The sequence below is a fragment of the Panthera pardus genome, unplaced genomic scaffold (assembly GCF_024362965.1).
Source record: "Panthera pardus isolate Hobbes unplaced genomic scaffold, ASM2436296v1 HiC_scaffold_2, whole genome shotgun sequence".
In the NCBI taxonomy this organism is placed as follows: domain Eukaryota; kingdom Metazoa; phylum Chordata; class Mammalia; order Carnivora; family Felidae; genus Panthera; species Panthera pardus.
Window position 1 is genome coordinate 96136386 of NW_026526765.1, and position 27223 is coordinate 96163608.

A 27223-nucleotide genomic window follows, 5' to 3' on the forward strand; every position below is an offset into this window, starting at 1 on the left:
ATGCAAGAGAAATGACAACAAGGGTCCATACAAAAACTTGTACATGAGCAGCCATAACAGGATTATTCATAACAGCCAAAAAGTGGACCGAATGTCCATCAACTGATGGGTGGATAAAGAAAACATGTTATATCCGTACAATGAAATATTATTCAGCCATTTAAAGGAATGAAGTACTTGATAAATGTTACAACATGGATGAACCTTGAAAACATTACACTTAGTTAAAGAAGCTAGTCACATAAGACCACATATTCTATGATCCCATTTCTATAAAATGTCTGGAATAGGCACATCTGAAGGAACGCTACAGATTCGTGATTGCCTAGGGCTTCTGCGAGGGTACATAATTTTTATTTAGTAGGGGAAAAAAGTAAAATTCGATTTTGTTTTATTAGATGTTATTTTATAATTCTGAATACTCTAAAAATATTTAACCGTACACTTTATTTTTTTTTATGTTTATTTATTTTGAGAAAGAGTGAGAGAGAGAAAGAGAGCATGGGGGAAGGGCAGAGAGAGAGGAGAGAGAGAATGCCAAGCAGGCTCCGCCCTGTTAGCACAGAGCCTGTTGCAGGGCTCAAGCTCCCAAACAGTGAGATCATGACCTGAGCTAAAATCAAGAGTGGGATGCTTAACCGACTGAGCCACCCAGGCACCCCCAACTGAACACTTTAAATGGGTGAATTGTATGATTTATAAATTATATTTTAATAAAGCTAATTTAAAACAAATTACTTTTATGAATCTGCATGCCCAGGCTGAAGCACATGTCAATGAGATCACGCTCTTTTGGTGGAACTCATGCATCAGTATGTTTTAAAGCTTCCCAGGTGATTGCATTGTGTAGCCAGGGTCAAGAACCATCGCTCTAGAATCAGGTCTAAACTAAACGAATTTCTAATTTAGGAAACGCTGAAGGAGTTCCTGTCCTGTGTAACAGGGCTCCAAGGGACTTTCTCCAATCTTGCTACTCAAAGTGTGGTCCTCAGACCAGCAACAACCATACTACCCGGGAACCTGCTAGAAATGCAGATTCCTGGCCCCACCTGCTCAAATAAATCAGATCCACAGTTTAACAGGATCTCCTAGGGATCTGCATGTACATTAATGTTTGAATAGCTCTGTTCCAGAGCAGTGGTCGCAACCCGGTGCCTCTCGGTTGCACACTGGAATCAGCTAGGAGTTCAAAAAAGTACTGATGCCTGGGTTCTGCCCCACAGTGATCTTTCTGGTTACGAGATGTAGTCGGAGCATCTGGATGTGAAAGCTCCTCAGGTAATTCTTTATTTTTATTTATTTTTGACAGAGAGAGAGAGAGAGAGAGAGACAGGTAGAGCACGAGTTGGAGAGGGGCAGAGAGAGGGAGACACAGAATGAGAAGCAGCCCCAGGCTCTCAGCTGTCAGCACAGAGCCTGACATGGGGCTCAAACTCACGAACCACGAGTTCATGACCTGAGCGAAAGTCTGGCACTTTTCTGACTGAGCCACCCAGGTGCCCCGCTCCTCGGGTAATTCTAATGTGAGATAAAATGAGAATAACTTCAGTTACAATACTGTTCGGAGACATTTAATGGTGAAGAGAAGATATGATGGTTAAAGGTAAAATAAATACGTAAATATGTGGAAAAACTGCATAAAAAAGTAGAGGTTATTGGTGACAAAAATTTCCAGAGGCGCAGAGAAGAAAGGATGGCACTATGACGGCAGTGCAAGAGGTTTGCCCTAAAAATACACAGGAAGAGGAAAAGATAAAAAAAGAAAAGCCTAAGCATTTTTCTCTCCAGGTACAGGAGTGAGATCTTTTATATGATTATTAGAGACTACTCAACTTTAGATGATCAAGGATTTGTGAGCCTTTAAGAGTATTTTAAACTGCACTGAAAACAGGTGCCTGCTTATTGAACTTTCCTCTCTTTTAATCTAAAAAGAGAATGTCAGTTTATTAATCCAGTGGTAGAGATTTTTCTCCCAGTAACCAGAGCGCTGGAGTCCAGTTTCTTGGTTCTGGGGAAACCGAGTTCCTCCTGGGAGCTGAGCCGAGTCAGGGAGGTGTTTATTCTTCCTTCCAGGCATCGTCATTATTGGGCTACACCTCTATAATGACCAGTAGTTCTCTGCCCTTTGCTGGTCACTTGAGAATCATGACTCTAAACTATTCCCTATGCAATACTATGGAGCTTGCAGGGCTGGTCTTTGAGATCCCCGTTTATCACCCGACTCCCCAACACCCCTCACCTGCCGGGTTCTCCTGTGTTCTTCTCCGGAGGCTTGAGTCCCCTTCTCCCATCCAGCATCAGTGTGCTGTGCCCTGGTCTCCCCTGCAGTGAGCCACACGGTTTCTGTGCCTTCCCGAGTGGATGTGTGTATGTGTATATGTGTGTGCATAATCACTTTCGTGAAACTGTACCGGTAACTTAGTGCGGCATAGCTGTTAAAGGAAGCCCACTTCCTCCTCACCCCCCCCCCCCCCGCCTTTTCTTCCTCCATCTTCTCTCCTCCCTATCCTCCTTTCCTCTCCTCCCCTCCTTCTCAGGCATTAAGACCCTGCACCCATTATTGAAACAAAGCCTTTAGTGTCGAGATTTGAGAACCCGGTGACTCTAAACCCATTATTGTGTTTTCTCCGTTTTGGTAAAAGCAATCCTGTTCTTAAATGTGCATGGGAATTCTCAGACTCCTGAGAGGCAATTACATGATCAATCGTTGTGATAACTACATTGTAAGCAGGTAGAATACAATCACATTCCAAAAGTTAGCATGTTTAAATATTACATGTATGTCCTAGTTTGGATAGTTCTTCCTGTCTTTAAAATCCTGTAAAATATCTGAGTTTTCCCCCTTATTACGCTTTTAAATGTGTTTGTGGGGCCTTAGAAATTTTTAGAAATTATATACTACTTTTAAAAAATCTTAAAAATTTCCCAATTATCATAATACATGCTAGTTATAAAAATTAAAAGTCCTGATAACCTCACTCCACCCATCCACCGCCCCCCCCCCCCCAGTTAACACTTTGGTGTATATTTTTTTTTCATATTTCCATAATTACTTCCCATGTAGGTATGTATCTTTTTAAAAAGCCACCTGGAGATATTTCTAAAATCCATCATTTCCCAAAAGGCTAGCCCCAGGGAATTAGTACATGAACTTGTCTGGGCTTTTAATTTATATTTTGAGGGGGAGTAATCCAAGATTTATGGTATTTTACTCAGTCCCTAAATGTACATTTGGTTTCTTTGGTTTATTTAATAAATTTCTTGGAGTGACTAAGGGTGTTTGATCACTGTTTTATTCACTGATCACATACTGTCTTCTTGCCTCATATCCGTAACCACATCCTTTTCTAAATATTCCAATGACTACATTTTAAAAAGTAGTATCATAACATGCTCAAGAGAATTGTTTGTTTTTTGTTTGGGTTTTGTTGTTGTTTTTGTTCCTATTTGCATCATGGTGATTCTGCCTGTGGAGATTTTTCCAGGACCTAATCCATCACCAGGATTACTCACAAACTCAGGTATTCCAAACGTCATCTCTTCTTTTTAGTTTCCTTATTTTGAAATATCTGTGACTCTTCTGAGTAATGAAAAAAATATGAATGAGTAACATACAGAGAGACTCTTTCTAAAAGTTATTAGAAAAATATCCTTTATTTAACTGTGCCTAATGCTTTGGGGTATTCCAGTGAACTTTGCTTTTAAAGACAAATAGTTATGTACTAATATCTTGGCCCTGACGTTTTTGGATATTTTTTTGAATTGAATGAATTTTGTTTTGTTTTTAGGTAGTCCAGAAAAATTCTATCTTTATTTTTAAGTCACCTTAAAATTTTAACATGCAGATTTTACTCAGCTAACTGTAAATCTCATCAATAGTATTAACTTTTTCTCAATGATAAGACTTTATAAAATGCATCCATTCTGATTTCCCCTCCTGACTTACTTGCTATTATTATCCAGATTTTAACTCTATTTACTTTGAACCCACAAATTAGACATCATCATTATCATCATCATCATCATCATCATCCTGTTTAGATTTTCTCATGTTTACCATTTTCTTTGCTAATCGTGCTTACTTGCATTCAGAGTTTCTGGAATCAAACTCTAGTTCCTATCATTTTGGACTGGTTGACAGTCTCCAGGACAATCAGATAGTTAGTTGCCTCAGGAAGAAAATGAGAAAAGTCCTGGGAAATAGCCCCCTCTCCCCAGCAACCCTGCCTCTGGTGCCTGCGGGACTAGAGGCATCCCTGTGTATTTCCCTCCCAGTCTCTAATTGGTGTGTTTTATGGAGTGGAGAACAAGGAAATCTTATAGAATACTGAAGTTAAAAGCACTCACTTTGAAGAGCTGTCATTTATTCTGAGATCATATTCTTCCTACCTTTTTGGCTGTTAAAATCGTCTTTATTTCATAAAATAATGCTGATGGTAGTTGAAACTTGGGGTTTTCTTAATTAATTAAATTTTGCTAAAAAATATTTTTTTTTACTTGGCAAATACACAATTCTATGGGCCTTGAAATCCTAAGCCATTGCTGCTGATAGCTACCTGTGATTTGGGGGTGTGGCTATTGGGCTGCCTGAAACCATGTCCTCTTGGTTACATCAGGGACCTTAGTGATTATTCAGTTGTATACAAAGCCTACAGTGTTAACAAGTAGTACTTTGCAACCTTTTATTGGGTTCTCAAATAGTCCTCTCCCCACAGTTGAAATTGCATCTAACAACTTCTTACATAAGGCTGAGTACATACTAGCAAATGTCCTGGGTGCATCATGCACTCCCCACATATATCTGGTGGTGTTAATACTCTCAATTTTTTGAGAACACCATTTTGAGAGTCACATGATCTACGATTTGACCAATAACTTTGTGCCTTCCTTACTTGTAACATAAGGGGTTGGTCTGTGATCCCCAAGTTTCTGTTCACCACTAATGTAGGTTGTGATAGTAGTATTGATGCTGCTATCCTGGCAGATGTTATTTCTGCATCTCCCTGTGAATGGTCAGCGTGAAGCCTACACAGAACAACTTGGGTTCTCATTGCCCCTCTGTAAGGAACGGCCGCGTATAAATACAGCCACATCGTTCATTGCAAAGGGTCACAGGAGTCTTTAATTTTTTTTTTAATCTTTTATTTTATTTTTGAGAGAGAGAGAGAGAATGAGCAAGCAGAGGAGGGGCAGAGAGAGAGAGAGGGAGACACAGAATCCGAAGCAGGCTCCAGGCTCCCAGCTGTCAGCACGGACCCCGATGCGGGCCTCGAACTCACGAACCGTGAGATCATGACCTGAGCCGAAGTTGGACGTTTAACCGACTGAGCCACCCAGGTGCCCCAAGGGTAACAGGACTCTTATTTTTTAATTGTCATAGTACTTGACGCTGAAAGTCTTATCAGATGTTCATCATTGCTATCATGGGGACAAATGATGAATTGAAGATGCACCAACTGCAGATTTTAGAGATCTCTGAATGCATGACAAAGTTGTTAATTGGCAGGTTTGTTATTTCCTGTAGTGCAAGAAAGGGAAATATTAAAAATCATCATATTGATTTGAGAGAGGAAATTAATGTGTCCTAAAAAATTCTCTTCTAGTGAAGGAAGCCCATCCCCCAGAAAGGAGCTGCTGCATAATATCGACCCAAACTTTGTGGATATTTCACCATGTGAGTACCTTGTTTATTGCTACTAAACTGAATCCCTTTGGCTCACGAACACAGTTTTACTGCCTGGTTTGTCTCTAGCCTAACGTTCTCCTTTGCCACTTGAGTTTGCTGACAGGGTAAACAGTTCTCCATAACACCCGCTATACTGATCGCATCGTGGCTTCAGTGGCCCAGGGGGTAAATTCTGTTCTTGGCTCTGCCTATTCCTAGCTATGTGATCTTCCAGCCATTTCATCTCCCTGCCTTAGCTTTTCCAGAGGGTCCTAGAGGCTCCTGCTCACTGTGGGAGTCATGTTATTGTTGTTGCCTTCTTCTCACCTGAGAGTTCCAGAGACTTCTTCCAGGAAACCCAAGGTCAAATAAGCTACCACATCATCCAATGGAGCTGGCCAGCTGCTACCCAGCACCTTCTGCATCACACAGGTGTGACTCACCCAGCAATCCTGGAAGTGATTTAGCTTGATTCTGGCTACTGCCTAGATTAAGGCATAGGTAGCCCCATTGATTCTGCAGGGAAGGAAGCCATTTGTGCTCTCAGATCACTCCAGTTTGTAACAGTGCTGTGTAAATGCCATGCTAGTGGCCCTGAGGACCCAAGCTTAGTGAGTTTGGGCCTGGAAAGCCTTAACTCTTAGGCCCTTTGTCCAGCCTCCATCATAAAGCCTGGCGTCTTCAGAAAATAATGCTCCTCCATTTCTTTCATTCATTGTACATTCGCCTCCTTTCTAGGTATACTGCCACCCCCTTTATTCGTTCCTTCCTTCAGGCTCTCCTTACTTCTTTGTCCTCTCCAGTCTGTGTCACAGCCTGGCACAGGGTTTCCTTGCTTGGACAGCAACCCCACAGTAACTCTGTCCACAGGCATCCGCGGCCCCACTCTCCCACCTGCCACTCCTTGACCTGTTAGACGCTTGCCTTTTCTAAGGAGGCAGATCGTCCTATTTTTGTCTTGAAAATGCTTTTCTCTGTGGCTGAAACACCTTACCCTGCCCTCCCACAGGTTCTCCTCTTTCCTTAAAACTCAATAGAAACGTCCCATCTATGTGAACGCTCCTTGGAGCCCCAGAAAGTCCTTCCTCAGCATCCCTTTGTACATATCTGTGTGTAAATCCTTCATCGAATTCTCTTATACTGTGCCTTCATTTCCCACTAAGCTGAGAGCTCCTGGAAGTCAAGCTCTGTGGCTGATTCATCTTTTCATCCTCATAAGTTAACATGAATACCCAGCACTGGGTAGGCCCTTGGTAATAATTACGTGATGACTAATGGAGGGGCGTTGGGATAGCATTAGGACCAGAGTAGAAGCATTAGACTTGGAAAGGAAAGGGCCTGAGGCAGTATGGAGAAATTGGAGTCACTTATGTCCCTGGGAGAGACAAGGGTACTTCTATGTCCATATGGTAGCCACTAGCCATTTGTGGCCATTGAACATTTGAAATGTGGCTAATTGTGGATTGAGATGTGCTATAGTATAAAATACATATCAGATTCTGAGGATTTAGTATTAAAAAATGTGAAATATATCATAAAATATATTTACTAGTTGAAATGGCAATATTTTGGATATGTTGAGTTAAATACGTTATTATTAATTCCACCTCTTTCCTTTTCCTGTGGTTAATAGAGAATGTAGAATTACATATGAATTTGCATTATATTTCTGTTAGTCTACAAGGATTGTTCTAGAAGGTGCTAGGAAGTGATTTGATCAGCAGTGTGAGAGGAGCAGAGACTCCCATGACTAGTTACTAAGAACCCAACATCCATGGTTTTTAACCTTTTCTCTGCCCCAGCACAGCAAAGGGGTGTGACACGTTATAGTCCATAACTGGCTCACGGGAGCAGTGATTCTTTTTTATTATTTTTTAAATATTTTTTTTTAACATTTATTTATTTTTGAGACAGAGCATGAACGGGGGAGGGTCAGAGAGAGGGAGACACAGAATCTGAAACAGGCTCCAGGCTCCGAGCTGTCAGCACAGAGCCTGACGCGGGGCTCGAACCCATGAACTGTGAGATCATGACCTGAGCCGAAGTCGGCCGCTCAACCGACTGAGCCACCCAGGCGCCCCACGAGAGCAGTGATTCTTGACCAGTGAGATCAGAATCTCTCGCAAGAAGGGAAGAGAGGGGAGGCAGGAAGGGTTTTTAAGACTTGTAGGTAATTTAACGCACTGAGAAACCCAGTATGAAGACCAAGGATGTGCTGAGTATGCTGCACACATTGTAATAGTTGCCACTGTCCTTAACCAACTATGTTCCATCTACAGAAGAAAAGCCTTAAGCCCCCTCCACTCGCCAAGCTGAATTTTTCTTAGCAGCAGAAATGGGGGCGTAGGTTGTATGTTTCTGGGTAAGTCGGTTGTAATGCTGCCTGCGGCAGGTTCTTAGTACGTACAACCCGCTGTGGATCTGCTACCTCCCCTAAAGTGCCGCAGCTAAATCACAGCATGGCACAAGGTTTCTCCAGTGTAAAAGTTGAGAAGGCATGGAAATCAGAAGAGAGAATCATCTTAGTTTTGCCACCCATCGATTCTAGGGCCTTGAGCAAGTCCCTCCACTTTTCCTGGACTCAGTTTCCCACATATTAAGTGATGGACTTACGAAGACCCTTTACTGCTGTCACAAAGTCAGGGACATTTTCTGGCCTTCTGCTGCTCCCACCCCCCCTCCTTAAAGCCCCCTCCAGGCCTCCCTGTTGGCCTGCCCTGCCAACTAGGAACTCCTGCCTGTCATGAGGGACATTGTCTGGTGCTGGCATCGACGTGGAACCACATTCACCGTTGGTCCACAGAAACAGGGTGCTCACTTCTGTCTCTGCCTGCCAGTGGCCAAGTGCCACTCCTCCTTGTACATGGACAACACCATGGGCTTTTCTCCCCAGTTTTTATATTCATTTCAATCTACCTTGCAGCAGAAGTTGAAAAAAGGAGAGCTATCTTTGGGGTCCTGCTCGTTTATGGGAGGATGAAACAAGCTCATTGCCTTTTCTATGCAACTAATTGGGGGGATTAAATCCATCTATAAGAAAATATGTATTTATAGGACAACCAAGTCTTCAAATTTACACATTCTTTTTTTCCAAAGTTTATGTATTTATTTTTGAGAGAGACAGAGACAGCATGAGTGGGGGAGATGCAGAGAGATAGAGAGAGAGAGAGAGAGAGGGAGAAAGAGAGAGAGAGAGAGAGAGAATCCCAGGCAGGATCCACACTGTCACCACAGAGCCCGGTGCGGGGCTCAAAATCACGAAACTGTGAGATCATGACCTGAGCCAAAACCAAGAGTTGGACGCTTAACCGACTGAGCCACCCAGGCGCCCCAAACCCTACTTATAGGGTATGTTTCATGAATATGTTCTAGAGGCTTTGTGGAATAAGATCATACAGCAGCCGATCTAGAATTTATGTGAAAGGTTAACGATTGAGTCAATGTTATCACAGAACCATTTCTTTGGTTTCTAACCCCAACAATTCCCAGATTGTTTGTCCTTCCTTATAGCACAAGAGGGTGGTGTTCTACCTCTCCTTCCCAAACGCCACTTAGTTCACCAGTCTCCTCACCTTCAAGTGAACATTGAATTAAAATGTCTGAAGTTCCTTCCAGCTTCAACATTCTTCGGGTCTCTAAACAGGATCTCAAAGGGGCAAAGCCCCTAACTCAGTCTCTCTCCTTTTCCACCCTGTGCTCATTGATAAGCAGTAATGTAGCCAAAGGCATGGTTGTAAAAGAGATGAATACAAGTGAAAATGTTAGAAACATTAGAAGCGCTGAAGTAATTTGTCAGCACCTGAGTGGCTCAGTCGGTTGAGCATCCAACTCTTGATTTTGGCTCCTCTGTCTTCCTCCCATCCCCCACTCATGCATGTGCTCTCTCGTTGTCTCTAAAATAAAAAAAAAACAAGGAAAGATGAGAAACAAAATCAGCGCTCGAGTAATTTGAATTATAGGATTTTGTTATTACCACATCCTGCCCACTTTTTTGATCCCTGTTGTAAAACATCACTGCATCAATTTATTTACCCATCTGCTCTCTCCCCTTTAGTGGGTCTTGTTGGGGGTTGTGGACCAATATCCCCTCCTATGATGAATCAGAGAAACAGGCATTAGACATTTCTCAGGGGAGCCCTGCCTTCTATGTAGTACCAGATCCCCAGAGAAGCTGGCCTGTTGGGGTTTAGCAGCTATACTCCCTCCCTCTTATTCTAAGGTGCCCCCAAGGCCCTTCCTACTGGTGGAGTTGGGGCACTTTTCATGGACACATACCCTTGGTACTTTTTGAGTTAGGTGTTAATAACAAAGATATTCCCAAAAGACTGGGACACAGACATAAACACATACTAGAGTTCATAGGATTTCTCATAGACCAGGAGATTCTGTGGTAAAGCATAAATAGTCTCAACGAACCACAGGTCACACTCGTTAGGCTGGCTACCATCAAAAGAAAAAAAAAGGAAGGAAGACAAATAACAAGTGTTGGTGAGGATTTGGAGAAATTTGGACACTTATGCACTACTGGTGGGAATGTTGGTGGGACGGTAAAATGCTGTTAAACACTTATGTACTGTTGGTGGGAATGTAAAATGGGAACGCACAGTTGGTGGCATGAAAGGGTGAACAAAATGCAGTACACATATAAGTGGAATATCAGCCTTAAAAAGGACAGAAATTCTGGCACATGCTACAACACGGATGAACCTTAAGAACATTTGTAGAATGAGCCAGTCACCAAAAGACAAATACTGCATGCTTCCACTTATATGAGGTAACTATGTAGTCAAAATTATAGAGACAGAAAGTGGAATGGTGGCTGCCAGGGGCTGGAGGAGGCGAGATGGGGCTTAGTGCCTAATGGGTGTAGTTTCAGTTTTGCAAGATGAAAAGAGTTGTGTGGTTGGTAGTGGGGTGATGGTGGCTCAACAACGTGAATGTACTTAATGCCACTCAGCTGTCCATTTAAAAGTAGTTAAATGGTAAGTTTTATATATTTTTTAAAAATATAGTTTTTAGTGTTTTTATTTATTTTTGAGAGAGAGAGAGCACACACAAGAGCGGGTTAGGGGCAGAGACAGAGGGGGACAGATGATCCGCAACGGGCTCTGCGCTGACAGCAGCAAGCCCAGCGTGGGGTTCGAGCTCATGAACCGTGAGATCGTGACCTGAGCCAAAGTCGGATGCCCCACTGACTGATCCCCCCAGGCGCCCCCAGAGTTTATATATATATATGTATATATTTTTTTTTAACCACAATGAAAAATAAATAGAATGTAAAACAAACAAACAGAAGCATAGAAATTCATGAGGACAGGGTCTGTATCTTTTTCATTTACTGCCATATTCCCAGTGCATAGCATGGAATCTGGCATGATAGTGATTTCTCAATAAATACTTGTTAATGAGTGATCATAGATCAACAGGCTAAAGTCATTGTCTTACTGTCGTTTAGCATTTCCTGAACCTAAAAGTACCTCCAGATGGCAATTCACACCCGCCTTTTCATCCCTGAACTTGCATCCTACGTTTTGTTCCTAAATAAAAATAGTTTAATTACCGTTAAGAAGTGGCTTGTGACCATTAACATGATCATATACAGACGTCTGAAGCTACTTATCCAGTTTATAAATGTTCACCCTCACCCTTCCCCTGCATTGAAAATATCAGCCAGAAGAGAGATGATGTGGGATTTTCCCTGCCTTTCTTCAGTCCTTTCCCCAGACCTCCTTGCTAGACAAATACATATATTAATAAAGTCCCTGCCTCTGTGTGCAGCTCAGCCTGACTTCCCCTCTGAGTCCAGGGAGCTGCCTCTCCTGGCTGTTCTCTTTGTGTTCCCTTTCTGGCAAGTTCCCTGTCATTGTTTCATTGACCACTGTCCTCTCAATGCCCCAATTTGGCTCTGCTTTTATCTCTACCTCGCCCCCCACCCCAGGGCCAGTATCGGACGTGTGGGCTGTATTCGCTTTCCTGTGTGCTTTGAGGAAACATTTTATTCATCTTTAGAGGCTTTGTTCTAAGGTAACCTTGGACAGACCTGTGTTGGTCTCTGTCCAGATAGTACCTTTTTATCCTCCCAAGACTCAGGGTCCTTCTCGAGCAGTCAGGGTAGTCAGTGGGGGAAACCTGTATGAGCTCGAGGGACAGGGATGATGCTGTTTAAGCTGATTTGCAAAAAGCTGGGAAACATCCACGGTGCTAGGGAGCAGCCATGATTCCAAGTCAGGGCCTGAGCTCCTGTGGGTGCGAGCCCAGCTCTACGTGCTTGTGAGGAGCTCCACACTCCCTTAGGTTCCAGCCATAGTGCCCCAGACCACGAGGGGAAATAATTCAAAGGCATTCATTTGCCTGAGAGAGAATATATACACCCATCCTACAGGCACCAGGCTTGACATGGGCTGTTCTGAAGTTAATGAGCCCACCCCGTCTGAGACCACCAGCTCACCTGGGAAGTCAGACGTGGCTTCCTGTGCATCCTTAGAATTCTCACCTACATCTGGTCGCGCAGTGTATACCTATATACCTGACAGACGTGCACACACATAAAGTCCTCAGATTCTTCTGGTAGAAGCTTGATCGTAGATGAAGGGCACTGACAGATGTTAGCGTTTTCCACACCACCAAAGGCCAAGTCTTCAAAGTGATTCCATACAGCTTTATTACTATTTCGTTTAAAAGGCCTCCTTTCTTTAAAGGTTATAATGAGATGTTATTTCTGCTCTTGATTACAGAGTGCAAGTACAGTCTTTCCCTCCCTCCCTCTCACACACTCATTTTCTGTGGTAAAATTGGCAAATCTATACTTGAGTTCTAAGAGTTGTCCAGGTTTGCCTGCCTCGAGCTCCTCCCCATGTCCTCCTTGGAGCAACCTTCAGTCCATTTCTGAGATTACTTATTTAGCAGGTGTGACGAGCTAGGTACTGATGTACACACTGGAGGTCAGTTAGACTTTAAGTTTTGTTAGAAGCTGCTCTGGGAGAGGCCGTGGACACAGCTTCCGACTTCCCTGCTTGACGGCTGTCGGTGGTCCCCCACTGCCCACAGCCATGCGCAGACTCCTCAGCCTATGGGCTGCAACCTCCATCATTCAGCTGACGTGACCCCTCAGGACCGTTGCCCTGTCCGCCTCCAGCCACTGTCATCTTCCTGTGTTTTTCTGATGCTCCTCTAGGGACTAGTTCACATCCCTTCTCCTCTATGAAACTCTGTCTGACCCCTCCACACCTGAGTCCCTCGAGCTTCTCTGGAGCACCCTAGGACACTGAGCTCTCGCTCCCTCATTCCAGTTATTTGTATTTGTGTCTTTTCCCCAACCAGAGCCGTAAGTTCCAAGGAGGACAAGATTTCACCTATAGCTCTCTCAGTCCGTTTTGTTGTGGAGATTTGTACACACTGAAACAATGTGTGCTAAGAAATTAACCAGTGAAGTTGATTATCACTCATTCATTTAAATAGAATAAATCTAGCAAGAACAATAATATCATATGTTATTATCAAAGCACTTTCATTCTTCCTGGCGTATTTGCGAAGTGGCAATCCAGAAGCAACCTTCTGCCTTTCAGGCTGAAATGTGATACTGAGCAGAGGAAGAAAAGTTAGGTGGGCTGCATGAGGCCCACCACCTCTCCCTTAGGAGAGTGTTCATCATTGCATAGGATACCAGAAATTAGAAGGCATTCAGTTCGCCCACCCTCTTTATAACTAGGAAGGAGACGCTGAGTCATTGGTCACACAGAGCTGATAAGTAACAGACCTGAAATGCACAGCGTTCCAGGTTCAGGCCTCACACAACAGTCACGTCCTACTAATTTCAGGAGTCTCTGTTTTCTGTTTTGCACGGGATTTGGGCGAAAGGGATGCCCAGATCTGTGTTTCAGTCATCTTACTCAAATAACAGCATGTCAGTGGAACATTACACACACAAGTGTGGCTAGAAAAATGGACACAACCGTGACACTAGTCTTGCACTTTCATGTACAACCAGCCTGTGTGCATGACACCAGCTTCTGTTTGTAAAGCTAGTTATGTAAGTGCTGCAGTGCCTTGTAGTAATTACACTGCAGGACGGTGGTGGGATGAGAGAGAGGGGTGTAGGGACAGGGCGTGTAGCCTACTGGAACACACAGAGGTCCAAGGTGTCCAGAAGTCTGGGTTAGAATTCCAGCTTTGACTTAGTTCCCATAAGCCTGTGGATAAGTTCTTTGAGTTTCCCATTTCATCGCCTCTAAATTGAGGACAATTAAATCTGTGTCCTATAAATATGTCTCGAAAACAGTTAATGGCGATTATATTCTGGCTGCTGGGATTGGGAGGGGGCATATGTGTACTTTTTTTAGATGTATTTCTCCCGTTTCAAATTCTAGTAATGAGCACATATAACTTCCATAATCAGGAATAAAGCTGTAAAGATTTACTTTTCTAAACCAGTCAGGAGGGTTCTTGTGAGACTGTCCTATCTGGAAAGCTGCTGGGTCTTCAGTGAGTGGGAATTGGGGCCACACCAGTGTCCTTGACCCCCATGCCCACCTGTACCATGGCGGGGAAGCTGCTGTGTGACCCTTCTCCACCACCACCAGCCGCGAGCCCCTGACTGCCTCTGCTGGGACTCTTTCTCTCTGCTGAATATAGGAGCACATTTTGCAGCTTGACACAAAGTTGGCAAAATTTTGTGTCTTCTCTACATGCCAATATTTGTCTGTAGGGACTCATCAGATTTTCCTTGGTGTGGGTTGGTATATGCCCTCAGTCGCAGAGCCTAAACTCAGATATCTTTGCTCCTTTTTAATTTTCAAAGACTTTTCTTCTGCCTCCTTCACTTTGGGGAGCATTAAAATGTGTTTGGATGCTGAAGGCAGTCCCACAAGCCTTGTATCCCATCCACCCCACTTCACACAGTGCATCTCAAGTAACATACATCAAACCTTTGCTGTTAACACTTGGTGCTGGCGTCCTGGCTTTCATCCTGAGAAAATAAATAAACCACACCAAACCCACAGCCCTTTAAAAACACTAATTAATCCTCACCACAGGCCTGGACTACACAGCAATGGCAAATCCCACTGCCCCAATTTTATGTTTGGAGAAATCAGAGTAAGCAACTTTTTTTAAGGGTTCCCAGGGCTGGATAACAGAAGCTGACTTGAAGGGTTAGGGCTGGCCCTGCCTCCTGGGGAAGGGCATGTGGCCAGGGCCAGCTGCCTCGCTGAATTCCCTCCTGCACAACACCATGTGGTTACTTGCCCAGAACTCTATTTACACATCAGCCTTTATTTTTTCCCCCGGGGTTACAATGATGCCAAATCCTCTCATTTCCAACTGACCACTTATTTATTTGCTTACTTTTCTTTAATTCTGGTAGAGCCTAGAAATTTTACTTAACGGCTTCCAAGAGTAGCTGGATCAAAAGGGTTGGTCAAAGGGCTAGGCTGATCTTGACACCCCACACAAAATAGACGACCCTTCACATAGTCCTTTTCAGATATGGCGGCTCTGCCCCCCACCCTCCACACTGAAACCTACTCAGTACCCAGGTCTGTTCAAGATTTGAGGATGTCCGGGGGCACCTGGGTGGCTCCCTTTGTTAAGTATGCGGCTTCAGCTCAGGTCATGATCTCACGGTGCATGAGTTCGAGCCCCATGTCGGGCTCTGTGCTGACAGCTCAAAGCCTGGAGCCTGCTTTGGATTCTGTCTCTCTCTGTCTCTGTCCCTCTCCCTCTCTCTCTTTCTGCCCCTCCCTCTCTGGCACTTTCTCTCACTCTCTCTCTATCTCAAAAATGAATAAGTATAAAATAGTTTTTTTAAATAAATACTAAAAATATATACTTTTTTAAAATTTGAGGATGTCCACACTCCCCCTTTTCTCTCCCAGTCTAGACCTGACATCTTCCTACCTCACTTCCCCAATCTTACAATCTGTAAGGTAAATGCATATGCCTTTCTTCAAACCATGAAAGTTTGGAAAACCAAAACCTCACTAAATTTTGTGGGACATATCCAATGGACTTAAAGTGTAGTAAGTCCCTTTTCTAAATATTTACTAATCTGGTCTCTTTTTCATCTTTTGGTTAATATTCTCATGATACATCTTTGTCAACCTTTTTACTTTCAATCTCTCTGAATTTTAAGTGTTTTAAGTATGTCCTTTTCTAAGGAGCATGTACCTATTTTCTTTTCTTTAATCCAGTCTAACAAACTTCAGCCCTGTATGAGTATATGAGAGTTTCAGGGCCTTTAGGGTGCTTCTGTATAAGCCTGAAATTAAACTTTTAAAAACATTTCTGGGAAGAAAGCTGAGTACCTGGTCTACCTTAAGCAATCCATAATGTGAGATGTTGGTAATCAGGCATTTATAGACTGAGCCTGTTACCTCTGGCAGCAAATACCTAGGGAAAGAATACATGGCCCCTGCTTCTGAAGAGCCTTAGGATGAGAGGAAAAACTGTATGCCCAGGAAGTGATATTAACACAGTAGTAAAACAAAGTAGCAACAAATGATAAGTGATGTAAATTGAATACATAAGCACTCAGGAGAAACAAAGAAATGATGAGAGGCATTTGGGGGTGATTAGGATAGATTTCCTCAAAAAGTATAGTTTAAAATTTCCCGTTATTTTAATAACTTTGGTTTTATCTTTCTTGATTTAAATGTGAATGAAGGAAAATAATATTTAACACTGGATTAATTTTCTGTCGCTGCTGGAACAAGTTACCATAAACTCAGTGACTTAACACCACACACATTCACATTACAGTCCTGTAGGTTCAAAGTCTGACATGGATCTCACGGGACAAAAATCCAGGGTGTTGGCAGGGCCGCATTCCTTCCTGGGGGATTTAAGGGAGAATCCATGTCCTTGCCTTTTCCAGCCTGGAGCGGCTGCCCACATTATTTGGCCCATGCCTCCTTCCTCCATCTTCAAAGCCAGCAATGGAGGGCTGAGTCCTTCTTGTAGCCTTGCTTCTGTTATCATGCCTCCTCTGACCTCTTCCACTTTTAATTTTTTAAATTTTTTTAAAGTTTATTTATTTATTTAGAGCAAGTGGAGAGGGGCAGAGGAAGAGAGAGGGAGAGAGAGAGAGAGAGAGAGAGAGAGAGAGAGAGAGAGAGAGAGAATCCCAAGCAGGCTCCACACTGGCAGCACGGGGCTCCATGTGGGGCTCAAACCTACAAACCATGAGATCACGAGCTGAGCCAAAATCAAGAGTTGGATGCTTAACTGACCGAGCCACCCAGGTGCCCCATAATAGTTCTATTTTTAATTTTTTGAGGACCCTTCATGCTACTTTCCATAGTGGCTATGCCAATTCACATTACCAACAGTGCACAAGGGTTCCCTTTTCTCCACAGTGTCACCAACACTCTTTTCTTTTTGATCCTCTGCCTATTTTTTCATTGGATTTTTTTCTCTTGAGTGGTATGTGTTCCTTTTGGGTATTAACTCCTTATCAGATATATGGTTTGCAAATATTTTCTCCCATTCTATAGGTCTGTTGATTTTGTTTTCTTTTGCTGTACATAAGCTTTTTAGTATGATGTAGTTTCACTAGACTATTTTTGCCTTTGTGGCTTGTGTTTTTGGTGTCATATCCAAAAAATCAATGCCAAGAAGTTTTTTTGTCCATTTCGAGTTGGGTTTTGTGTATGGTATAAGATAAGGGTACAATTTCATCTTTTGCATGCGGGTATTCAGTTTTTCCAGCACCATTTGTTGAAGAGACTGTCCTTTCCCCCATGTGTGTTCTTGGGTTTATTTCTGGGCTTTTTGTTCCGTTGGCCATATGTCTGCTTTTATACTAGTAATTATTTACTTCCTTTGTTTTTTTCCTGCTCTTTTTCTAAGTTGAAATTCAAACTTTATGAACATTTTTCCAGAGCAAAGTGGTCTTTTTTTTTTAACTTAGATATTTTTTAATATTATTTTTTTGAGAGAGAGAGAGAAAGAGACAGAGCATGAGCAGGGGAGGGGCAAAGAGAGAGGGAGACACAGAATCTGAGCAGGCTCCAGGCTCTGAGCTGTCACCACAGAGCCCGACGTGGGGTTTGAACCCATGAACCGTGAGATTATGACTTGAGCCAAAGTCAGACACTCAACCGACTGAGCCACCCAGGAGCCCCATCACAGTAGTCTTTTTTTTAAAGTGTGTGGTGGTAGTTTTTAAAATTTGCCTGAAGGCCCATTTTATCTGATTTAAATCTAGGAATACCAGCTCTCTTTTTCATCTTTTGGTTAATATTCTCATGATACATCTTTGTCAACCTTTTTACTTTCAATCTCTCTGAATTTTAAGTGTTTTAAGTATGTTCTTTTCGAAGGAGCATGCACCTATTTTCTTTTCTTTAATCCAGTCTAACAAACTTCAACCCTGTATGAGTATATGAGAGTTTCAGTTACTCTGCTTTCTTACCAACATTTAACATTGGCAGTCTTTTTAATTTTAGCCATGCTATCAGGTATGCAGTCATATGTCATTGTGGTTTTATTTTGTATTTGTTAAATCCTTGAAAACCATTGCTGCTTATATTTTGTCCACTTTTCTAGGCTTTGATGATAGAAAGGTAAACCCAGCCCTTACCACTTGCTAAGTAGCATTCCTCCCCTCGTAATTTTCAAAGTTAATTTCTTAACATATACCTAAGGCATTTGAAGAGTTTTTCTTTGAAAAATAAACTTATAGGGGTGCCTGGGTGGCTCAGTCGATTAAGTATCCAACTCTTGATCTCAGCTCAGGTCATGATCTCATGGTTGGTAATTTCAAGCCCTGCATTGGGCTCCATTCTGGCAGTATGGAGCCTGCTTGAGATTCTCTCTCTCCCTCTCTCTCTGCCCTTCGTCCCTCCCCCCACCTCTCTCTCTCAAAATAAATAAATAAACATAAACAAACAAACTTATATAGTTCTGCTGTTTTTGGAAAGAAGGTCTGTTGAGATTTCTTGTTCACCATACTGCCAGAAATGAGTGTTTACTATGTGGTATAAGTTAGAGAACTAAATTTTTTTAATTTAGTTAATCCCTATTTTCACCATCATGTATTAAATTACTCATTCTTGCTCACTGTCTTAGTCTTAGTTCACAAAAAGTAAAGCATGAGACAAAGACTTGAATTTAGTTGGTTTACTTGGGGAATAATCCCAGGGTGCAGGAGTGAAGAACAGATTTAATTGTATATAAATTACATTTAGGCTTCAGTACTTTACTTCCTTTTACTATAACTAATTTCATCTTGAGATACAAATTTTTACTTTGATTCTTTTTTGTTTGTTTGTTTCGTATATCTTTGAGTTATCGTCTTTTCATGGAAATTTCATGAGTAATATGCTTTCTGAAGCCTTGCATATTTGAGAATATGGCTTTCTGTTATTATTGCCCATAATGACAACTTTGTTGGGTAAATATTCGCGTGGTCATTTTTTTTTTTCCTTCAAAATTCTGTAGACATTGCTCCTGGTCTCTGACATCTATTGTTGCAGAAAAGTAATCTCAGTATAGCCTGATACTTACTTTGGAGGTATCCAGTTTTTCTTTTCTTGACTAGATAATTATAGTGTTCTGTCTTTGGCATCGATAGTTAGAAAATAGATATAGATACAGATATCTAGATATCCATATGTCACCAGTATTTTGGATTTTATTTCATCAGTTTTTCTTGGTAGAGAGTGAGCACTGCACAATTCAAGATTTTTCATTCCAGGAAAGATTTAATCTGACAGATGTTGGGATTTTTATCTCTGTTCAATTTACTCCTGTCTTTTGGGCAGTAGCACCACTTACATGTATGTTAGATATCCTTTGTCCTTCATACGTTTCTTCTTAATCATTTTTATATCTTTGCCATTTCCCCCCCACATTTCAGGATGAGTTCCCCTTCACTGATCTTAATTTTTATTTATTTATTTATTTATTTATTTATTTTTTTACAGATCTCATTCTGTGTCCCTTTAATGCTTCCAGTGGCATTTCAAAAGTAATATGGCAAATTTTTTCCTCACTACCTTTCTATAGGCTTTCCAGCTCTTTTAATTAAAAAAAAAAAAAGTCAGTTTTATCACTGTATCTTTTGCCTCTTTTGTAGATTTAATATTTCATTGATTGTGTTAAGTACATGAAGTTGAGGTCGACAGTTGATTCTTTTTCTTCAGTAAATAGTTCTTAAGTATGCAGTCCCTATACCTCTACAGTGATATGTTCATCTCCTTTTATGTTGTGAAATATTTTCATATTTAGGTGTATTTTATTATGTTCCATGTCCTTAATATTTTATTACTGAGTGTAAATTAGGTGGGTTTTACTAATAATTGCCTATATTAATTATCTTTGTGTTCCACCTTTCATGCCATTAGAATCATTTCAAATATAAAAGCAGGAGGACTCATTTAGAAAAGATATATAGAACCAGTTCAGTGATCTAATGGCCAGTGGATAAGGAAGAGTGGTCCAATGCAGTGGGCCCTCTTCATAAGGGAAAATAGTGTCTAGGTGGTTTCTTTGTATCCAACGGAGCCATTGATCGGGAGCCAATTTTATGGTCCTTTTGCAGTCAGCTGGATTCTGTTCCAGGTATGCAAGTGACTATGGCCATTTCCTGTCCTGGTGCTTTTGTACCCTGTATTAGGATGGATCCTCCTGCGTGCAGCCTTTTTGTCTAGTGTGCTAGAGATGCCCTTGGACTTCCTGGCGTGGGTGACTCCTAATCTTTTATTTATTTATTTATTTTTAATATTAGAAGAGAAAGCACATGCATGCGGGGCAGAGGGAGAGAGAGAGAATCTTAAGCAGGCTCCATGCTCAATATGGGGCCCGATGCAGGACTGGATCCCACAGACCTGGGATCATGACCTGAGCCAAAATCAAGAGTCAGATGCTCAACTGACTGAGCCACCCAGGTGCCTGGGGTGACTCCTAATCCTCTTGACGCGCAGTAGTCAAAGAGGTTCTCGCCCGAAGGCTTCCTTTCTGTTCTGTCCTGCCCTGATTTCCAAATTATGAATGTTTGTGAAAGTCTGTTAGCAGATCTCTTATTTATTTCTTGGCGCCCATACTATTTTCTCAGGAAAGGAGTTTTTAGTCAGCTCTAGCTTCTTCCTTTAAAATGTCAGGGGTGTTCTTGGGGCGCCTGGGTGGCTCAGTCAGTTGAGCATCTGACTTTAAGTCAGATTAAAGTCGGTTAAGCGTCCGACTTCAGCTCAGGTCATGATCTCGTGGTCCGTGAGTTCGAGCCCCGCGTCGGGCTCTGGGCTGATGGCTCAGAGCCTGGAGCCTGCTTCCGATTCTGTGTCTCCCTCTCTCTCTGCCCCTCCCCCGTTCATGCTCTCTCTCTGTCTCAAAAATAAACGTTAAAAAAAAAAATTAAAAAAAAAATGTCAGGGGTGTCCCATACCTGTGCTTATTAGTTGCCCTCTCGCCTAAATAAGCAGTTTTAAAGAGGTTAAATACATGATACAGTAAAGGAGTTGAGAGCAATCACATGGAGAGATATAGAGAAGAAACTAATGTTGACAATGCACTGTATTCTAGACACTGTCTAAGCAAACTCCCACCACTGACACTTAGCCCCTGCCTGCATTACTTTCTTTAGAGCACATATCACCGTCTGTCATAATTATATTCTAAATATTTGTTTATCATCTTCCACTCCCATTAAAATAGAAGCTCCACAAGGGCAGACACTTTTGTCTTTTGTATTCATTACTGTACCCAAGTATGTAGAACATGGCATGACAAAAAGCAGTTGTTGAATATATGTCCTGTTTTGTTTTGTTTTGTTTTGGTTTTTTTTGATGTTTGTTTATTTTTGAGAGATTGTGCAGGAGAGGGGCTGAGAGAGGAGGTGACAGAGGATCTGAGGCAGGCTCTGTGCTGACAGCAGAGAGCCCAACCCAGGACTTGAACTCACAAAACATGAGATCATAACCTGAGCCGAAGTCAGATCCTCAACCAACTGAGCCACCCAGGCACCCCGAATATATGTCCTTTATTTAAAGGAAAATGAGGGGTGCCTGGGTGGCTCAGTCGTTTGAGTGTCCGACTTTGGCTAAGGTCATGAGTTTGAACCCCACATCAGGCTCTGTGCTGACAGCTTGGAGCCTGGAGCCTGCTTCGGATTCTGTGTCTCCCTCTCTCTCTGCCTCTCCCCTGCTTGCCTCTCTCTCTCTCTCTCTCTCTCTCTCTCTCTCTCTCAAAAATAAACATTAAAAAAAAATAAATGAAAATGAACAAAATGAAAGACTCGGGAAGGCCTTTACCAGATATTTTTTTAATATTTATGTATTTTGAGAGAGAGAGAGTGTGCATGCACGTGTGGGAGGGGCAGAGAGGAGAGAGAATCCCAAGCAGGTTCTGCACTGTCAGCACAGAGCCCAACAAGGGGCTCAATCCCATGAACCATGAGGTCATGACGTGAGTCAAGACCAAGAGTCAGCCACTTAACAGACTGAGCCACCCAGGCGACCTAACACATCTTTTCGAAAGAGATCAGACAGATGTCAGAGATACTTAATTTGTTTGTTTGTTTTCTCATTCTAGCACTTTATTGGAAATTGGCTGTGTACATAAATGAAATCAGACCAAAGTAAAAGCATTACTTCCACACAATATTCTGATGTCTGTGCTGTTACATAATTTAATAAGTCCCAAGATGTTTCTGATTTTGGTCAAAAGCTTGAGCAGTCCAGAAATCTCTCTCTATAAATATAGATCATAGCATCTAAACAACCATCATTGTTTTAAGTTAGTTCCAAAATCCCCTGGAAGATCTCTTAAAATCTGTAGCTTAGATTGGCTGCAGTGCTGGTGGGAGGGAATGAAGGGCGTGCACTTTATACCACAGAGCTGATATAGCAGGTACTGGGGTGGGGGGACAGAGCTCCTCAAGTGTGGGCCACACAAGGGGGTGGGGGCTGGAGATCGTGAAAGCTGGCCAGGGAACTCAGCCACCGTGTGTTTTCCCACATTGCTCAACTATCAAAGTGATGAGACTCCAATGCAGAAAGAAGCCCATCACCCCAGGTCCCTTGCATGGCCAAGAAATGGCAGAGCCCTCCTCCTGATTGTAGACATTCTGGCACAGAGGTCCTGGGAAGTTCTACCCATCTCCCTCCCCTGCCATGCGTAATTCCCTCCAAATTACATAACGTGAGGGAGGGGCACTGCAAAGAAAATAACTCTGAGCCAAAGTGCTGCCGGCCCCTTGGAATGAGGATAGGGTGCCTTTGCTTGGTTTGACCGGAGGGGCGCTGGCAAAGGCTCCTCTTCCCCCAGTGTCTCCCTCACCACCTTGAAGTCCACCATCAGTAATTAGGTTGTTTGGCTCTTCAAAGCTTCTCAGCATTCAGCAGTAACACCTGTGTATCTGCAGTGGGTTTGCTGCTCACAGTCGCAAACAGCTTTAACCTCCACCAAACCATTGGTTCTTACAACCCCATGAGGCAGAAGGGGCAGAGATCATGATCCCCATTTAAAAGAAACCCGGAACCCACAGAATTAGGTCCCTTGACTGAACTCACACAGCTGGCCAGTGGCAAAATCCAAACAAGAGCTCAGATCTCCTCTCACGTGTCAAGCTCCCGAGTTCACACAACAAAGCCTGTCCGTCGCTTTTCTGAGAAGGAAGAGGCTAGGGGAGGGGACACCACCCACATCCCTCACTGCCCCTCTTGGGAGATTCTCAGTCCCATTGAGGACAGAATAAGTTTGCATGTGACAGATAATGATCGCGGTGACCAGACACAGCAATAAGGAGGTCATGATGACCATGATGGCCAGGATGATGAGGACAATGACCCAGATAGCCAGGATGTGCTTGGGGAGCACAGCCTCCATGGGGACCTGGCTGACGGCATCCATGCTACTTCACTCTGAAATGTGTCCTCCAGAATCCTTTCCTGCTGTAGTCTACACACATGAAAGTCTAGCCGATGCGTTTGGGCTGAGGGGCCGGTACTCAGAGCTCTGCTTTGCGGTGTACGTAGTTTAAGATCCATAACAAGCGGCTTCACCAAGTGAGGGTAATAACACCTGTCCAGAGGTACTTGATTTGCAATAGCTAATGTTTGTTCGTAAAGTAAGATGTAAAAAACTTAGATTTGGTTTACTTGATGGCTAGTTTAAGAGACTCAAGAGTGCTTGAGTCCAACATGAGTATAAATTTACAGTGACTTATCAGGAAGTCATGATTATTTTGGCAACTTATAAAAATTCATTTCACAGCCTTTCTTTGATAGCATTTTGTAAAAATTTCTTCCATAATTTCTTCCAAAAAATTCGGTACTTACCTGATTTTTAACTCCTTTCTCAAAAGTGAAAATAAGAATAAAAGAGGAAAGAGAGAAACTCAACTCGGGTATCACTCTTGCTTATAATATTTTGCCTGAGACATAAGTTATTGGTTATATATCTATTTCATTTAAAGAAAGCTGAGAGTTGGGTTTGGGTTATTTCTTGGACAAGCTAGAATATAGTACTTGATTTCTAACTATTAACAACTAATGTTTAAACATTTTAATGTTAGAAACTAAAAAAAAAAGAAAAATCCACACTGTTCCCTTCTTCTAATTTTAACTATTTTCAAAGGCATATAAGGTTATTTTTTTCTTGATCTTTCCATGCATTATAAAGAGTAGCATTTATCCTGCATTGAGCTGAAATGATTACACAATTCCTTTAAAATGAAAATGTTGACGGTGGAAACCAAATTTAAAAAGAATGGAAAGAGATACATGTAAATCACCAGACACTTGGAAGAGGACAGGCAAATCTAAGAACTACGTGCTTTTTATAATCTTACATTTTCCCCCCTAAAAATCACTTTCCAAATGGTTGACAGTTTGGCAGCTCCTAGGATGACATCAACTCTTTTGTTGTGCAGTAAACTGCTTTCTTTTAGATAACTTGATGGCACTTCATCAAGTTTGGTGATTGCGTTGAATTAAAAACCAACTGGGGTTGAGTTTAAATTCCCCTAACTGAGAAACCAAACACATTCCTGACCTTAGGCCTGCTTTTGAGCACTCAGACTTACCTTGTCTATAGGCTGCTTGACTTCTAGAAGAGAAGTAAGTGGGTGAGAGAAAACGCACGTTTTAAAGTCAATAATCAGTCAAAATAATCTGCCCAAATGCACTACATTATCAGTGCATTTCTCCAACCTTTCAGATGCTTTCAGACCAATCATCCTCTTCTCTATCTTAACTTGACCCCAAATCAAGAGGATAATGACCTTGGCACTGTTTTCCACTTCAGAAAATCAAGGATGGTTACTTGAGCTATAGTCTCTCTCAGCAGTCAGGGGCAGATTCTCACCACCAGGAAGGTGGTGAGGAAAAGAAAATTCTAGAAATTAGCCTGTTAATGGGGAAGAAAAAAAGCGGTCTGTGAACAGGGCTAACAGCTTTGCTGAATCTTCTAGGAACTTGCCTCTGATCACCAGGTGAAAATACGTGCATTGTAAAGTTCTGTCCCATCACCTCACTCTAAACCAGAGCTTCTAGACTTGACTAACTCTAGGGAACACCTAATTCAGCATTTCTGGCAAACTCCCAGGTGGTGCCAGTGCTGCTGGCTCTCTGACCACACTTCACTTGGAGCAGCCAGCCCCCCATCGAGAACGCTTTTACCCAATTTGGAGTCCAAGATTTATAATTTAAAATATTTGTATGAAGATGTAATTTAATACTAAGTAAATATTTTGTGAGATATGCAGTTGAAGACAGAGATAGAAGACGTTAACTTTCAGAACTGTTTTATAATTGCTAATATATTAATTATATAATCAATGATGTAATTAATGTATTACTTGTCATTAAAACTTTGTCATTTCCCCTGGAGCTCCTATTTAGACTAGCTGGATACCATTTTACATGATCTTTCTCATCATCTAAATACCAAATTGTTTTCTGATCCTAAAGTAATCTGGTGTTTGATGAAAAAAATTCACAATATGTTCAGTCCAGCAAGGCATGGAGATTTTAGAGCTCAGCTCAGTAGCTCAGTTCCTTTTTCCTTTTGTTCCTGATGTTCTCATTCTGTCAGCATTCAGGAAGAAAATCTGAACTTCCAAAAAATGGCAGTGAACTTAACATCTACCCCTCCCCTCACCTCCCGCCCAGGAAGTGGTTACCAACTCAGTAATAAGGTACTATTTCTACCTAAAGATGAGGTAGACTCTGAGACTCCAAGTTGGATTGAGTTCCGACACTTTTCAAGTACTTCTCAGATCTTGCAGAATATTGGGAATGGGTGTGGACAAACTAACAAGCTCCCAGAGAGAATAAGTAGATGAGCAAGGTGACTAACGGTTCTACTTCTGTGGAGAAGAAGGAGTCTTCCCCATGCTCATTCCCATGTAAATGGCAGAGAGGTTACTCTGGCATGGGTGTTGACATCCATGCATCCGTCTGGCCGGGCAAAGCAGTAGCTGTGACACCTGTTGGTCAGTCACTGTATCTGAGAGACACAGAGCACCCTCACCTGGCATCCTTATGTGAGCTCATCTGGCATCCTGACTCAACAAGCTTGTTTTCTGTCCTCACCTTTCAAACATAAAGGCGTAAACATGTCTATAATGTCAGAGAATCTGAAAACTGAATCACATGCACGAAGACAATGGGACAATCTGATGTTCCTAAAGTACTTCAAAGAAGATCTATTCCTTCTTTTTCCTCATGAATTGGGGCCTTTTTTAAGAACATACTAAAAGGACTCAGTGCAGTCTTTCTTTAAAGCATTTAGAGATCACAAACAAAACATCATATGTAATAGAAAAAAACCAAAGAACATAAAATTTTATATTCAGTATCATCTCAATTATAAATTATAGGCATATTAAACACAGGATTAGAATCATCCATTCTAATGGCCCATTACCTTTGGAGAATGAGATTATGGATGATTTCTTATTTTCTTTTTAGTTCTGTTCAGCATAGGCCAGATTTTCTATAAGCTTGAATTACTTTTGCAATTAAAAATAGAAGAAGGAGGAAAAGAGAAAATAAAAGGGAAATAAAGCAACAGTATGATCAGGCTGGAAGTCTCTGAGCCTATACCCCTCCCACCAGTCTCTGTCCAGGGACTTAGGTCTGTAGTTAATTGTTTGATGTTTTTATGTGGTGTAGATCTGTCTACTGCCGCAGTGACAGAAATAAATTAGAGTGTCTCGGTAAAGACCAAACTCATCAATTTTTCCCAAATCTGTATTTGATTAATTCTGCAAAGGTCTAGGTCAAAGTTATTCCTCAAATCTTATTATTTCAATAAAGAAGCCCAAAGTTTCCAGGTTTGTCAGGAAATTCATTATCACCGTAAAATAGCAAAAGGTCACAAAATGTCTCCTTCCACAATCAAATAGCATATAAGAAAAATTTCTTTTTCTCAACAATTCATTACCCCAGCAGAACCAAGAGAAACTTCTGACATTTCAGATCCTTTTGCTTCAGGGGAAATAAATGTTCCATAGATCATGGAGAAAAATGACAAACAAATTAATGAAAAACAAATACACTCCTGCAGCATACTCAGCCATGCCAGACCAAACACAAGTCAAAGTGAGCTTTTATTCTCAGG

At 42.0% G+C, this 27223-nt stretch overlaps 2 protein-coding genes across 2 annotated transcripts in view; one reads left to right on the top strand and one right to left on the bottom strand.

The window, feature by feature from the left end:
• Positions 1-27223, top strand: part of ARSB (arylsulfatase B) — a 168172-nt gene that overhangs the window by 99678 nt on the left and 41271 nt on the right. The window contains exon 6 of the mRNA XM_053907252.1: positions 5604-5674. Coding sequence (XP_053763227.1) covers positions 5604-5674 — 71 coding nt within the window. The remainder of the gene's footprint in view (positions 1-5603; positions 5675-27223) is intronic.
• On the bottom strand, positions 23222-23566 carry LOC109274947 (small integral membrane protein 3-like). The gene has a single exon (XM_053907634.1). It carries the CDS (start codon positions 23507-23509, stop codon positions 23222-23224), a length of 288 nt encoding a protein of 95 aa, XP_053763609.1. The 5' UTR covers positions 23510-23566.